The sequence below is a fragment of the Crinia signifera genome, chromosome 19 (assembly GCF_055691185.1).
Source record: "Crinia signifera chromosome 19, ASM5569118v1, whole genome shotgun sequence".
NCBI classification, from domain to species: domain Eukaryota; kingdom Metazoa; phylum Chordata; class Amphibia; order Anura; family Myobatrachidae; genus Crinia; species Crinia signifera.
In genome coordinates, this window is record NC_139226.1 from 143,237,770 (window position 1) to 143,255,194 (window position 17,425).

At 45.6% G+C, this 17,425-nt stretch overlaps 1 protein-coding gene across 1 annotated transcript in view; it reads left to right on the top strand.

Moving 5' to 3' along the window:
- The first annotated feature begins 1,940 nt into the window (after positions 1-1,940).
- LOC146043132 (sialate O-acetylesterase-like) overlaps positions 1,941-17,425 on the top strand; it is a 55,050-nt gene continuing 39,565 nt past the window's right edge. Inside the window, exon 1 of the mRNA XM_083163571.1 lies at positions 1,941-2,056. Coding sequence (XP_083019697.1) covers positions 1,999-2,056 — 58 coding nt within the window. The 5' untranslated portion in view covers positions 1,941-1,998. The remainder of the gene's footprint in view (positions 2,057-17,425) is intronic.

Here is a 17,425-nt window from a genome sequence, read left to right on the forward strand (position 1 = left end):
CCCGCTAATCGCGGATCCCCCGTACACCCCCTCCCGCAATTTGCAGACCCCCCTGACCCCCTTCCGGCAATTCCACCCCCCAGCGGACCCCCATGACCCCGCTCCCGCATTTCACATACCCCGTGACAAAGGGGGATCCTGTACCGCCACAAGCAGTTGCCGCCCCTAGGTGGGAAATCCGGCCCTGGCTGCTGTGCTACAGGTTCCGCCACTGCCAGAAGTGACCCCACGGTCCTCTGCACCAGCACCACAACTTTTATCAATGTCTTGCCCACATGCCACTATTATACAGCCTCCTGCTCTCATGCACCCTCACTTCCTCCCAGTGGGAGGAGACGCTCACCCACTGCCGGGAGCTGCATACTGACCCCCACCCTCATCCAGTTCTAGGGATGTCCATCGACCATCAATAATTTCAAATCATCGATGGTTTATGGCCGATGTTGAATACTTTTGGCACCGATGTGGGAGGTCCAGATGGTTTCCCTACATCGATGGCAAAGGAGACCCGATCAAGTTTCAAATTTTTTTAAGGTGCCGGGACACGGAGCATAGCTCCGCCCCCCCCCCCCCACACCCGGAAGTCCCGCCACCAAGTTCTGATTGACCCACGGCCTATTCAGTCAGATATAATGGATGACCATCTATAGCTACAACAATTGATGGTTATCCAAGTAATATGTTACTACTATCGATGGCAGGGTGCAAAATCGCCATCAATGCCAACCATCGATGGCATCTGCACCAATGCCTATCCCTACTCAGCAACAGCCAAAAACCTTTACTACCCCTCATGCCCACACACATCTATCACTGTCCTGCCTCCTGTTCTCCTGCCCCGTAACTTCCGCCAGTGGGGACCCGCTCACCCTGTGTTGCCCACATTCCCCTATCATGCTTTACCACCCACCCTCCTACTCTCATGCACCCTGTAGGAAGAGACACTGACTCAGGGGCACCGTCCTGTACTCCTGTGCTGCCACGCTGGACCCTCACCCACTGGCAGAAGCTGCACAGTGTCCCCCACCCTCCTCTTTAGTCCCCCTTATGCCCACACACCCCTATCACTACCCAGCCTCCTGTTTTCCTGTGTCGTGACCTCCGCCAGTGGGGAGCCGCTGACTCAAAAACACCCTACTATATTATTGCACACACACACACACACACACCTAAACAACACGCACACACCCCCCACACCCACAAATGTCACTCTACCCTCCACACTATCAATGTACATCTTACTCTGTAACCACTTTTTAATTAAACAAAACAATACACACCCCCTTCCACATCATATGCTCTCTATGTAACACATTTCACCTATAACTCAAGTTGCAATACAGGCATCTTTCATACAATTCTAACCATATTTCTCATATACAAACGTTCACAAATTAAGGGGGCGCAGCCCCTTACGCCGGTGTGAAGAGCGCACGTAGGCCGCGATGAATCACCTAGTCACTCTCTATTTGATCACTTTTGAAGTGTAGTGTATCTGGCCCTCAGTCTGAAGGGGCCCATCATTACTGTCTAAGTCATATGTTTTACATATATTTATTTATCACCATCAGTTGCTAATTAGGGGGCCACTCCAAGCTTTTGCTACGGGGCCTATGAATATCTAGTTACGCTCCTGGCTTGTGTCGGCCTTCCAGCCATGTTGACTTTAAGCAAGTCAACCTATTTCAGGCATCGACCTAGCCCATGTCAAAATCCAGAGGTTGACTCAATGTATGTCGACCTTTACTGTGTCAACCTAACGACCGTATCCCCTTGTATCAATGTATCCTGTATACTGTGCAGATGACACAGAGCAGAGATAGAGCTGCAGAGATGAGCGGTGGCTGCAGCACTAATAGGTACAGCCAGAAAACATGTAATGACTGTGTTGTGATGCTGCTGTGAATTCCCTGTCCTATACACAGCAGGGTGTGCGAGCCGTCCCCTCCTCCTGAGGCTGCTGCATTTCCTGGTGTACAGAGTAGAAGTGCCGGAGCCATGCCTGGGATCAGACTGCTGCTGCTGCTGCCCCTCCTCTCTCTGATCAGCGCTGCAGGTAGGGAGACCCTGGCACATTGTCCATAGGGCTCAGTATGTGGCTTATACATCTAGCACTGCATTCAGTGTGGGTGGTTATTCCAGCTATTTATATAGCGCACACATACTCCGAATATAGGACACAATAGGACACATAGGACACAATTGGACACTTGTATGATTTCAAAAGTTCTGATGTAATGAATTGATTGTAATTGTTATTACTTGTTTGGGGAAGTTGTTCAGTGAAGCATAGTTTAGTGTTGCATTCTGCCTGATGTCTACTCAAACACAGTGCAAATTATCTCCTTTGGCCATTTGGCCATTAGTGTTCAGGTGTATCCTTTCCTGAACAGAATCACTATATTCTTAGAATTAGTGACCTGCAGCTTTTCTGAACAGTAAAAAAGAAACACAAACATTGAACAACATCATCAAACAGGTAATTTCAACTTTAGACTTGAATTGTGTACTGTCTGAACATGACTAGGAATAACAGATGCACAGGCAAAATGTTTAAAACTATGTGTGCAAACGCTAGAAGCCTAGGAGACAAAATTCCTGATCTAATTGCAATAATGACAAGGGATGATCTAGACATTGTGGCTATTACAGAGACATGGTGTAATGAGAACCATGACTGGGACATAGCATACCAGGTTACAAGTTATTTAGGAAGGACAGAATGGGAAGAATCGGAGGAGGGGTAGCAATGTATGTAAAGAAAAGCATAAATTCTTCTTTAAAACAAAACATTGAAGAAAAAACTGAGGCCCTTTGGGTGACCATAGAAATGGGGGAGAAGGACATTATTCGTACTGGGGTCATCTATAGGCCACCAGGACAGGGACAGGATTTGGACAGGAGCATATTTCTTGATGTCACTAAAATGGCTTTAAACTGAGAAGTCATAATCATGGGAGACTTTAATCTACCTGATGTGAATTGGGAGGAGTCTTTTGCAAGATCATCTACAAGTGGCAAATTTCTAAATTCGCCACAGGGAGCCTCTCTCAAGCAATTGGTGAGGGAACCTACTCGCAAAGACTCAATATTAGATTTAATACTCACAAATGGTGACAGGATATCAGACATATATGTGGGTGAGAACCTGGGATCCAGTGATCATCAAGCAGTATGGTTTAGTATCAAGGCAGGGTCCAACTCCAGTCACACACAAACTAAGGTGTTGGATTTTAGGAAGGCTGACTTTGCAAAAATGGGGAGATGTTTAAGCGACTCATTAGAGGATTGGAGGAACTTGAAAGGAGTGCAGGAGAGGTGGAAAAAATTAAAAAGTGCAATACTAAAGGCAACGGACCTTTGTATCAAAAGGGTTAAGAAAAGTACCAGGAAAAGGAAGCCAGTGTGGTTTACTAAAGAGGTATCAACTAGTGTAAAAGCAAAAAAGATGGCCTTTAGGATATACAAGCAGACTCAAAATAATAATGACAAAGAAGTGTATCTTGCCAGATGCAAAGAGGCTAAGAAAGTGATCAGGCTTGTCAAGGCACAAGCTGAGGAGAAAATGGCTCAGTCGGTAGATAAAGGAAACAAAACTTTTTTTAAGTATATAAGTGAAAGGAGAAAATCAAATGGAGGAATAATAAGACTGCGGACAGACACTGAGAATTTGGTGGAGGGAGACAAGGCAATTGCAGATCATCTAAATAATTACTTTTGCTCCATATTCACTATAGAAGGAGAAGGGAAGGGACCACAGTTAAGTTACAAGGACATTCATAAAAATAAGGTAGATGGAAGTACATTTACTAGGGAGAAAGTCCTAACAGAACTTTCAAGACTGAAAGTGGATAAATCAATGGGGCCAGACGGAGTGCATCCAAGGATACTAAAATAACTAAAAGATGTGTTGGTAGCACCATTAACAGATTTATTCAACCAGTCACTAGATACAGGTGCAGTTCCAGAGGACTGGAGAAGAGCAAATGTAGTTCCACTGCACAAAAGCGGAAGCAAAGAAGAAGCAAGTAACTACAGACCAGTGAGCCTTACATCAGTAGTAGGGAAATTAATGGAAACACTATTAAAAGAAAGAATAGTGGAATATCTTAAATTAGACAACTTACAGGATCCAAAACAGCATGGTTGTACTGCAGGGAGACCATGCCAAACAAGTCTCATTGACTTTTTTGACTCCGTGACCAAAATTCTAGATGAAGGGGGGGCTGTAGATGTGACATATCTAGACTTATGTAAGGCATTTGATACTGTCCCACATCGCAGGCTGCTAAATAAACTTGAAAGTGTGGGATTGGATTATAAAACAATTAAATGGATAAGAACCTGGTTGCAGGATAGGAAACAGGCAGTTGTAGTAAATGGAGTGCATTCTATGGAGGGACATGTTACCAGTGGAGTACCCCAGGGATCTGTACTTGGACCAGTGCTCTTTAATATCTTTGTTAGTGACATTGCAAATGGTATTGTAGGGAAAGTATGCCTTTTTGCAGATGACACAAAGATATGCAGCAGAGTAGACACACCAGGAGGGGTAAATCAAATGACTTATGATCTAAGTAAACTTGAGAATTGGTCAAGAGCATGGCAACTACAGTTTAATGCTAAAAAATGCAAAATTATGCACTTGGGACTCAGAAACCCAAAAGCTCAATATAGTACATACTTGCCTACTTTTGAAAACTAGTTTCAGGGAGATTATGGTTGGTAGAATTTTGCACAGCGCCTCATTGAGGGGGCGTGTCATGCTCCACCCAAAGGGTGTGTCTAGTTCCATATATGGAGAGATTGTGAAAAAAGATTGTGAATGTGGCACCTAGAAGTGTGGGTGTGTACTGCTACATCTGAGAGGAATCTTTTAAAATGACTTATATCCAAATATAGATGAGCCCCAAAGCAGTTACTATACTTGCTAAAGAAAAGTCACTGATACGTGTCAGGCATTGTTCAGCTATTGTATTTTACATGTAGCCATATGGATCACTGTGTTTCATCACAAATGCTGGGAAATGGTGCTAATGATTCAATGTAAATGTATCTTCCTCTCATTCCTATTCCTCCAACAAATGTAACAGTATAATGTGGGCCATATTTGCCTACATTTAAAAACTAGTTTCAGGGAGATTATAGTCGGTAGTAGAATTTTGCAAAGCAACTCATTGAAGGGGCGTGTCATGCTCCACCCAAAGGGAGTGTCTAATTCCATATATGGAGAGATTGTGAAAAGAAATTGTCAAAGAGGCATCTAGAAGCATGGGGGTGCACTGCTACATCTGAGAGGAATCTTTTAAAATGACATATGTGCAATGCCCCAAAGCAGTTAGTAAGAGCTCCTATACTTGGTAAAGTGCTGGGAAATGGTGCTGATGATTAAGTGTAAATGTATCTATCTCTCATTCCTTTTTTCCCCAAAAATGTAACAGTGTAATGTGAGGTGAAATGAGGGAGATTGGTAGACTAATGAGGGAGAGAGGGAGATTGCTGCTATTTGAGGGAGTCTCCTGCAGAATGCAGGAGGGTAGGCAGCTATGATATAGTATCAAGGGTACTATAATGGAAACTACTGAGGAGGAAAGAGATCTAGGAGTCACTATTTCAAGTGACTTAAAGGCAGGAAAGCAATGTAGCAAAACAATGAGGAAGGTTAGTCAGATGCTTGGTTGCATAGGGAGAGGAATCAGTAGCAGAAAAAAAGACGTAATAATGCCACTTTATAGGTCATTGGTACGACCTCATCTGGAGTACTGTGTCCAGTTCTGGAGACCATATCTTCAGAAGGATATAAATACATTGGAGAGTGTACAAAGAAGGGCAACTAAAATGGTTCATGGCCTACATCACAAAACGTACCTGGATAGACTAAAAGATCTTAACATGTATAGTTTGGAGCAGAGAAGGGAAAGGGGGGACATGATATAAATCTTCAAATATATCAAGGATTATAACATAGTACAGGTGGGAAATTTTCTTCAAAGGAAAAGAAGTAATAAAACACGAGGACATGCACTGAAACTGGAGGGAGGTAGGTTCAGGGGAAATGTTAAAAAGAATTCACAGAAAGAGTAGTGGATAAGTGGAATAGCCTCCCATCAGAGGTGGTAGAGGCTAAGACAGTAGAACAATATAAACATGCTTGGGATAGGCATATGAATATCCTTACAAAGAAAGGGGCAGACTTTAAATATCCTTTAAAAAGGGGCAGACTAGATGGGTCAAATGGTTCTGATCTGCCGTCAAATTCTATGTTTCTATGTTTCTAATATGGTCCAGCTTCTGTCAGCAGCTAATTATCCTACCAGCATGTTTTCGGTGTGTGGAAACTGGGGCACCTGGAGGAGACTCACATGAACATGGGAATAACATACAAACCGGTTGTGTGATCTTATGGTCCATACACGATTTTTGCCCATCTAACCAACTGCTGGGTACAGGGTAGGGATGCCAATCCCCGGGCATTTTTTTCAATCCCAGGAATAGGGATTGAAAAATGCTCAATCCCAGGATTCTCGGGATCCCGGGATTGGCATCCCTAAAAATATTGCCCCTGTGCCCCACACTGACTCACTTTTGGGGAGCAGGAGGCAGCGGGGCAGAGGCAGGCAGCGGGTATTATGCGTGCGGCTAGCGGGTTCCGGCGCCACCATCACTTACTTCTGAGGAGCGGTGTAGGGGGCAGGTGGCAGCAGTCAGGCGGCGGGTATGATGTGTGTGGATGGGGGAAGCCGGCGGTGAGCGAGTTCTGGCGCTGGTGGTGTAGCGTTGCAGCCTGCGCAGTGTGACCTATGACCGAATCAAGCTGCGCAGGCCGCATGCCGGGAACGGAAACAGCCGGGCACTGTCTCAGACGCGGCCCGGCATTACACTGCACTGCGCAGTCTAATCCCAAAATCCCAGGATTGAAATCCCGGACATTTTGGGGCTAAATCCCGGATCCAGCCGATCCCGGGATTGAAATCCCCGACATTTTGGGGCTAAATCCCGGGATCCCGCCTATCCTGATCCCGGGATTGGCCACCCTAGTACAGGGTAAAATAAAAATGCATTGGGGGGGTTATTCTGGTTGATTTGCTCAGATGCGAATTTGCATCCTTGGCAGTTAACCAGATCCCGCTTTGCGAATGGTGGAACTCTGGCCCACCATTCGCACGGCGCGTACTTACGGTCGTACAACATGTAAATAGATGTGTTACATAAACATCCATTGGCAGCCGGCGGTGAAACTCTGGCCCACCATTCGCACGGCGCGTACTTACGGTCGCACAACATGGTAATAGATGTGTTACATAAACATCCATTGGCAGCCGGCGGTGGAACTCTGGCCCACCATTCGCACGGCGCGTACTTACGGTCGCACATCATGTAAATATATGTTTTACATAAACATCCATTGGCAGCCGGCGGTGGAACTCTGGCCCACCATTCGCACGGCGCGTACTTACGGTCGCACAACATGTAAATAGATGTGTTACATAAACATCCATTGGCAGCCGGCGGTGGAACTCTGGCCCACCATTCGCACGGCGCGTACTTACGGTCGCACAACATGGTAATAGATGTGTTACATAAACATCCATTGGCAGCCGGCGGTGGAACTCTGGCCCACCATTCGCACGGCGCGTACTTACGGTCGCACAACATGTAAATAGATGTGTTACATAAACATCCATTGGCAGCCGGCGGTGGAACTCTGGCCCACCATTGGCACGGCGCGTACTTACGGTCGCACAACATGTAAATATATGTGTTACATAAACATCCATTGGCAGCCGGCGGTGGAACTCTGGCCCACCATTTACACTGCGCGTACTTACGGTCGCACAACATGTCAATAGATGTGTTACATAAACATCCATTGGCAGCCGGCGGTGGAACTCTGGCCCACCATTCGCACTGCGCGTACTTACGGTCGCGCAACATGTAAATAGATGTGTTACATAAACATCCATTGGCAGCCGGCGGTGGAACTCTGGTCCACCATTCGCACGGCGCGTACTTACGGTCGCACAACATGTAAATAGATGTTTTACATAAACACCCATTGGCAGCCGGCGGTGGAACTCTGGCCCACCATTGGCACGGCGCGTACTTACGGTCGCACAACATGTAAATATATGTGTTACATAAACATCCATTGGCAGCCGGCGGTGGAACTCTGGCCCACCATTCGCACGGCGCGTACTTACGGTCGCACAACATGTAAATATATGTGTTACATAAACATCCATTGGCAGCCGGCGGTGGAACTCTGGCCCACCATTCGCACGGCGCGTACTTACGGTCGCACAACATGTAAATAGATGTGTTACATAAACATCCATTGGCAGCCGGCGGTGGAACTCTGGCCCACCATTGGCACGGCGCGTACTTACGGTCGCACAACATGTAAATAGATGTGTTACATAAACATCCATTGGCAGCCGGCGGTGGAACTCTGGCCCACCATTCGCACGGCGCGTACTTACGGTCGCACAACATGTAAATAGATGTTTTACATAAACACCCATTGGCAGCCAGCGGTGGAACTCTGGTCCACCATTCGCACGGCGCGTACTTACGGTCGCACAACATGTAAATAGATGTGTTACATAAACATCCATTGGCAGCCGGCGGTGGAACTCTGGCCCACCATTGGCATGGTGCGTACTTACGGTCGCACAACATGTAAATAGATGTGTTACATAAACATCCATTGGCAGCCGGCGATGGAACTCTGGCCCACCATTCGCACTGCGCGTACTTACGGTCGCACAACATGTAAATAGATGTTACATAAACATCCATTGGCAGCCGGCGGTGGAACTCTGGCCCACCATTCGCACGGCGTGTACTTACGGTCGCACAACATGTAAATAGATGTGTTACATAAACATCCATTGGCAGCCGGCGGTGGAACTCTGGCCCACCATTCGCACTGCGCGTACTTACGGTCGCACAACATGTAAATAGATGTTACATAAACATCCATTGGCAGCCGGCGGTGGAACTCTGGCCCAACATTCGCACTGCGCGTACTTACGGTCGCACAACATGTAAATAGATGTGTTACATAAACATCCATTGGCAGCCGGCGGTGGAACTCTGGCCCACCATTCGCACGGCGCGTACTTACGGTCGCACAACATGTAAATATATGTTTTACATAAACATCCATTGGCAGCCGGCGGTGGAACTCTGGCCCACCATTGGCACTGCGCGTACTTACGGTCGCACAACATGTAAATAGATGTTACATAAACATCCATTGGCAGCCGGCGGTGGAACTCTGGCCCACCATTCGCACGGCGCGTACTTACGGTCGCACAACATGTAAATAGATGTGTTACATAAACATCCATTGGCAGCCGGCGGTGGAACTCTGGCCCACCATTCGCATGGCGCGTACTTACGGTCGCACAACATGTAAATAGATGTGTTACATAAACATCCATTGGCAGCCGGCGGTGGAACTCTGGCCCACCATTCGCACTGCGCGTACTTACGGTCGCACAACATGTAAATAGATGTGTTACATAAACATCCATTGGCAGCCGGCGGTGGAACTCTGGCCCACCATTCGCATGGCGCGTACTTACGGTCGCACAACATGTAAATAGATGTGTTACATAAACATCCATTGGCAGCCGGCGGTGGAACTCTGGCCCACCATTCGCACTGCGCGTACTTACGGTCGCACAACATGTAAATAGATGTGTTACATAAACATCCATTGGCAGCCGGCGGTGGAACTCTGGCCCACCATTCGCACGGCCTCAGTGCTGTGAGGCAGTAATGCTAACCATTACACCGTCCGTACTGATTTGAAAGAACAAGTACTCTCCTTTGTTTGGGGGCATGCTTGGAAAAAAGAAAGATTATATTAAATAGTAATGTAATGGTAGGTAATTTTAATACATAACTTTTATTATTTACTTTCTAAAATACTTTTGTTAACAGACTGACATACAACACAAAACATATAAAGCAGTGGTATTCGACTGCACACTGCTTAATTGATTACCAAGATTGTACTCGCTAGGTAAGGCACTGTTGTTTAAATTCACAAGGCTAGCGAAATGTATGTACCGGTCAATTCCACATATACAGTTTATGCTTGCCAGATTCCTTTTTAGTCATTCATATATGTATGTGTACAATTATAATTGTGTACAATTATTATTACCCTCTCTGAGGGAATTGTATGAATGCTGATAGGTAGGGAAGCAAATAGATTCGCCCTCGTTAGGCAGATTGGAGATCAGCGCTAGGATTTGTTCAGGTTGAAAATAGTCCCACAGAAGTTTGATCTATGAATAATTTCTAAGACACAGTGTGTGTCTATGTGCAAAACAGTAGTTCTGTGAGGAAAATGGTTCAAGTATGTAGTAGTAGTATCTGCTGTCTCCGCCTTCTTTTGAATAAGGTGCCCTGTTGACACCAGGTCAGTGCAGGGTCTAGCCGAATTCTCAAATGGGGAGATGAGAGTACTATTAGAATGAAATAGGAGGTGTGGGTAAAGAGATGACTTACATTAATCGTGTTTGTAGGCTACTGCTTCCCATTGTACATACATTGATGGGTAGTGAGCGGTACTCAACGAAAACTGCGTTATGTATAGGTGGGGTATCTGCTATCCCCTTATTCCGGTATAAGGTGCCCTGTTGACATTAAATCAGTGCAGGGTCCTGCCGAATCCCTTATCAGGGGATGAGAGTACTCCTAAATAATAGTGGGTGCCTGTATAGCAGTGGTTCCCAACCTGGGGTACTAGTACCCCTGGGGGTACTCTGCAGACCAGTTGGGGGTACTTGAAAATAATATTGGTAATGGCGGACGATGAAAAGGTCTTTTGATGGCTGAAGAAGACCCATTGCCATGGAGACAAACCATGTTGTGTCATATGCCTGACCAGCAATCCACTGGGAGCTTCCCATGCTGCCCTCAGACATCACCAGTCATCTGCCCAGCACTGACAAAGGTGGAGGAAGCACCGGCATTAATCCTACCGGTGTTAGTGGGAATCCTGGAGATAATACACAACCAGTGTCTAGACACAGAAGGGCATGATTCCTTGCTGTATACTACTCCTCCGCTCCTCCTTAATATAAGGATCCGCATACCACTAAGTACTGTCCATATTTCAAAATGAGAGGGGGTACTTATCAATGAAAAGCCTAATCAAGGGGTACGGGAGAGAAAAAAGGTTGGGAACCACTGCTGTATAGGAACAAGTAGATCTATCTGTGCAATATGCTGATGTGTCCTATTGCTAATTGCAATGATAGAAGATGAGCGTTATTGCCAGAAAGATTATGCATTAAGAGAAATGCCAGAAGGATAAGATCATTTATCAGATCGAGATATTGGGGATACGTATGTCCCTGCTTATTTTATGACAGTGTGGGCATGCGTTTAAATATTCTGGTGTTTAGGGTATACATAGTAGTAAAAGCAACAACACTCATGTATGCAATATATACCCATTCATAGTTGCCATTAGTAAGTGCACCCTTGCTGTCTAAGTATCTCAGTAGGACAGTCACTCCAGGTAACGCCGGTATACACAATGGAAAAACAGCATCAGGTCACACAAGTGTGCAGTCTATACACATTCCTTGTTGCAAATAGTGGGTACACCCTTAGTGTCCAAATATAGCAATAGGACAGTCACACCAGGTAACACCAGGTAATGTCTTCTTAATGTACAGAAAGGGAAAATTAGGTGCACGGACTGATACGGGGGTAGTACACCTAGTGATTTAAAGGTAAAGGTATTGTCTGTGTGTATCCGCTAAGTATGTTTAAATACCATGTTGTTCTGGACATGTAAGTTCCTTATATGATATAGGTGTATAAAATAATTGTATAGCAGAAGTGAATGGAGCCTGTTTATGTTCCCTACCCTCCTCCAATAGGAATTTATGGATATATGAAAAGAACGTTATATTTATATAACGTATATGTAGAGTAAGTTTGTGCCAAACTTTTAAGGGGATTATATATATTTTATTTTATTGTGTATAGAGATTCTACTTGTAACAGATTGATTGATAAATATCAGACAGGTGAATAACGTTGTTCTATCCTCTGACACATACTGCATATGTATGTGTGAAAGGTGGGCGTATATGCCCCTGTATCTGGGCGTAGCGTGTAAGTGGACTTTGTTACTATAGTACTAGTGTTGTGTAATGGTGCTTCAGGGAAATGCAATGTGCGCATATTCTGATTAATATGCGGTAGGTGATAATTGGATGGATAATGGGTGCGGTGTGGTTATTTATATTAAGTGTCAAGGTTGTAGTACGTGTAGTTAAGTGTGATACATTATAAGTAACATGAGGAATGGGACAGGGATAGTTTTGGGAATTGGAGAGTGGTGGTTGTTGGTGATCTGATAAGATCGTGAGGATATGGTTCTACATAGTGTTCTGCGTGGGGGAGTGATGTGTGGGGGAATGATGAATTAGGGTAGGGAGTAGTTACAAATGCTACTACGTGCGTATGCAGGTGATCAATAAGGGATCTGTCTGTGATAGTATGATGTAATAGTATGTTGATCACAATGGAGCTCTTCCTATATACATATCTGTTTTTATAAGTGTGTTAAGTAGATAGTATTGAGTATCCTTGTCGCTGTGTGTTCCCCTCTGTATTGTATATTATTATCTTATTTTGAGGATATATTATTCATTTGGTATATGGGTTACCTTGTGTGTATTACCCAGTCCAATTATTTGAGGGTACTATAGGAGGGTATGTTTGAGGAGGAGGAATCATTTAAGGTCCTATGATGTCCAGAAACCATGTATACTAGGGATGCCAATCCGGGATTCGAGATTGAAAAATGCTCAATCCCGGGATTGGCTTTCCTAATAAAAAAACTGCCCTGGCCGCCCCGCATTTGCTTACTTTTGCGGCCGGGTTGCTGGGTGGGTGGGCAGTTTCTGTTTGCTGGCTAGGTGGGCGGGCGGTAGTGCGCCTTCATAGTGCCGGGAGCCATGGGGAAGCGGGACTGCGGACACTGCAGAGTCGCTTGCTGTGGGCAGGCAGAGATCACTGCCTGCCTGATCTCTGCCTGCCTTCCTGCGCAGCATGACCTCTGATGTCACGCTGCGCAGTGCTCTCCGGGTATGGGAGAAGCCGGGCAGCGTCTGAGCGTGTGCTCAGACGCTGCCCGGCATGCGCAGTCTAATCCCGAAATCCCAGGATTGGAATCCCGGTGTTTTGGGGGCCAAATCCCAGGATCCCGCCGATCCCGATCACGGGATTGGCCACCCTAATGTGTACGTTTATTTTGGTGGCGAATACAGTTTTTAGCGAAAAGGCTATTTATTTTGCTATCAGTAAGAGGAAGTTAATTATAAGAAAGAATTGTAGTTAGTATATTCATTAAGGCCATTGGGGACTACTGTATTCAGTTCAAATATCCATTTTGTTTCTTTTTCCTGGGTGAGGTTACCGCCTCTGATTCCTAGGCGTACTTGCTCTAGGCCGAAGGCCCTAAGGTCGTTTGGTTTTCCATCATGAGCAGTAAGGAAGTGGCGCGCCACTGATGTTAATTTCCTGAATTTTGTCTGATCATTTCTGGCATTTCTTATGTTTCCTGCGTGTTTCAGGATTCTGTTTTTAAGGGCTCTAGTTGTCATGCCCACGTAAGTCCGCATGGGCATGTGAGGCAGTAGATAACCCCCACCGTATTGCAGCTCATGAATTGTTGGATGGTATGTATTTGTCCAAATTTATCTGATTTTGTCCATTTTCTGGATATGTGCACATGCTTTGCCGTTCCTGCATGCAAATGTACCCCTCAATAATGGTTTGTTTCTGGGAGGTCCAATGTAACGGCTCTGTACTAACGTATCTCTCAAGTTTCTAGATCTTCTACAGCTAAATGCTGGTTTCTCTGGTAAGAGTCTTTTGTAGGTCTGTATTATTTCTCAGAATATTCCAGTTATCGCCAATGATCTTTTGCAATTCTTTCCATTCTTTGCAGAATTCTGTGACAAATCTCACGGGGGGCGTGTCTGTTTCTGGCCTTTTTTTAAGGAAGATAAGTTCATCTCTGTTTATCTGCAGTGCCTAGGATCTGGCTCTTTTTATAGCTCTTTGTCTATATCCTCTTTCCACAAGTCGTGCCATTAGTTCTTTGCTTTTAATGTTGAATGTCTCTCTATTGGTACAGTTCCTCCTAAGTCTCAGGAATTCTCCCTTAGGAAGGTTCTTGATTGTGGGGGGGAGGGGAATGTGAGCTTTCTCGGTGGAGAAGACTATTGGTAGCTGTCTCTTTCCGGTAGAGTTCTGTATGGATGTAATTGTCTGTCCCTAGATATATTCTTAGGTCCAGAAAATTAGCTTCCTCCTGGCTGATGTTAAATGTGAGTTTCAAATTTAGATAATTTGTGTTGAGTATTGAGATGAACTCTAGAAGGTCACTTTTTGGTCCTTGCCAGATCATGAAAATATCATCGATATATCTCAGCGAAGTTGTTATTTGGCTGGTATATCTTTCGTTTTCCTCTGAAAAGACAGACTCCCTCTCCCACCATCCAAGGAACAGGTTGGCATTATAAAAACAGATATGTATATAGGAAGAGCTCCATTGTGATCAACATACTAGTAAATCATACTATCACAGACCGATACCTTATTGATCACCTGCATACGCACGTAGTAGCATTTGTAACTACTCCCTACCCTAATTCATCATTCCCCCACACATCACTCCCCCACGCAGAACACTATGTAGAACCATATCCTCACGATCTTATCAGATCACCAACAACCACCACTCTCCAATTCCCAAAACTATCACTGTCCCATTCCTCATGTTACTTATAATGTATCACACTTAACTACACGTACTACAACCTTGACACTTAATATAAATAACACACCGCACCCATTATCCATCCAATTATCACCTACCGCATATTAATCAGAATATGCGCACATTGCATTTCCCTGAAGCACCATTACACAACACTAGTACTATAGTAACAAAGTCCACTTACACGTTACGCCCATATACAGGGGCATATACGCCCACCTTTCACACATATATATACAGTATGTGTCAGAGGATAGAACAAGTTATTCACCTGTCTGATATTTATCAATCAATCTGTTACAAGTAGCATCTCTATACACAATAAAATAAAATATATATAATCCCCTTAAAAGTTTGGCACAAACTTACTCTACATATACGTTATATAAATATAACGTTCTTTTCATATATCCATAAATTCCTATTGGAGGAGGGTAGGGAACATAAACAGGCTCCATTCACTTCTGCTATACAATTATTTTATACACCTATATCATATAAGGAACTTACATGTCCAGAACAACATGGTATTTAAACATACTTAGCGGATACACACAGACAATACCTTTACCTTTAAATCACTAGGTGTACTACCACCGTATCAGTCCCTGCACCTAATTTTCCCTTTCTGTACATTACGAATGTTAGAACAAAAAATCAACATTTCCTTTCACATGCCCAACAAGTGAAACCGTATCAATCAGTTTCATACACACTACACAATCTGAACTTTTCAATACTACGGAGATATCCTACTACAATTAGCCATTCCAGCGTTCCGTACCATATTATTGGACAGACACACACACACATTTTTACAAGCCAATCACAGGGCAAGGATTTAAAACCCTGTGATGTGAGGACTTCCGGTGGGTGGCGCATCCAAGATGGCCACATTTTAGCTGAGCTCCGCTCACCCAGGCTCCATCCCTTGCAATCCGCCAGAAGAAAGCCCAGGAGTGACACCAGAACCAAGCCTAGAATACTCCTGACCTCGCGGAGAGCTGGCTGGTGTCCGAACCGAGCCGCTAGCCCCAGGGAAAGCCTATCTACGCCGGAGTCCGGCCTGTGCTCGGGCCTTCACAAGAGACAGCACCGGGCTGAGAGACTTGCCTGCCTGCCTACCCTTACCCCTTTGACGACGCGGGTCCCCCTGAGTCCAGCCCTAATCCCTGGACACCTTACCTATAGCGTGCCGGTGTCACTGCGGTGCGGGCTGAAGGTGGTGAGCGGCGAGCCCCGGAGAGATAGAGGGAGCCGCGCGCCCACGTGACACCCGTGCCTGCTGTGGAGCTGACGGCCCCTGGACGCTGCAGGGGAGAGAGCTGGGAGCCTGCGGCATACCTCACCACCTGACTACCGCCGCCTGTAACAGATCATCGCGGCTCCTGTGACCCGCCGAGGTCCTGGCTGGGCGCCAGGCCGGGGACCGGGGAACTGGAGCTCCTGGGGATCGCTTGGTACTGCAGATTGATGGACTACGCCCCATAAGGTAACAGACACTGTGGAGCCGCGGGGAGACCGTGTCCGCTTGCATCACTAGCCCCCTGTCCTTATTCCCTGGTGCCGCTGCCTTTACTGCTGGATACGCAGGTGGAGGGTGAAATAAACGGCCCTGCTGCACCCCTGAGTGCCCCCCTTGACGGACTCCTTCTTCAGTCCACCTAAGAGAGACCCCCTGCTTCCTCACACAGCCTGTGGACATTCACCGTGAAGTGCCTCACTGCTTGCTTTGAGAGACTTGGACTATTACTGTATCACACGGCCACCCTGCGACCTCGGGGCTGTCTGTATGCCCTGTCCATCAAGTGTGCTCCATAAGCAAGTACCATCACCCCCCTAACTCGCTCCCTACCCCCTCTACACCTTGTACCTGGTCTCCCTCCCCCATTTTCACCCCCCTATTGTTGTCTCAACTCAACCTTCTGCAAAAAGATCCTGTACAAAAGATGTACTGATGCTTGGTTCCAGTTGTCACCTCAGGAATGGGATCATTCGTCAGACTGCATTTAGGTCTACAGTCATTAGGTCGACCCCACTAGGTCGACTGGCAGGAAGGTCGACCTGACTTAAGGTCGACATGGGCCAAGGTCGACATGACTTAAGGTCGAATTTGCATAAAGGTCGACATGAGGAAGGTCGTCTGGTCATAAGGTCGACATGGGTTTTTCACTGCCTTTTTACACCTAGAAGATGGAGAAATTCCTCCAGATATACACCTAAATCCTCTCTTAGGGCCTTATTTTAGTTCACTCTTTCTGACAAATTTCTTCTTAGCTGGACAAAACCATGTGCACTGCAGGTGGGGCAGGTGTTACTTGTGCAGAGAGAATTAGATTTGGGTGGGGTTTTACTTCAAAGTGAGATCTATATTGCAGTGTAAAAATAAAGCAGTCAGTATTTACCCTGCACAGAAACAAAATAACTCACCCAAATCTAATTCTCTCTGCACATTTTACATCTGCCCCTTAATGTCGGTTCGTAAACTGTGGCTTACTTTACGCCATAATTTCCACCTGAACCCATACCACACGATACACTTGCCTTTTATACAAAACCCTAATTTCCATGACGGTAATGCCCCACCTCTTTTCACGACTT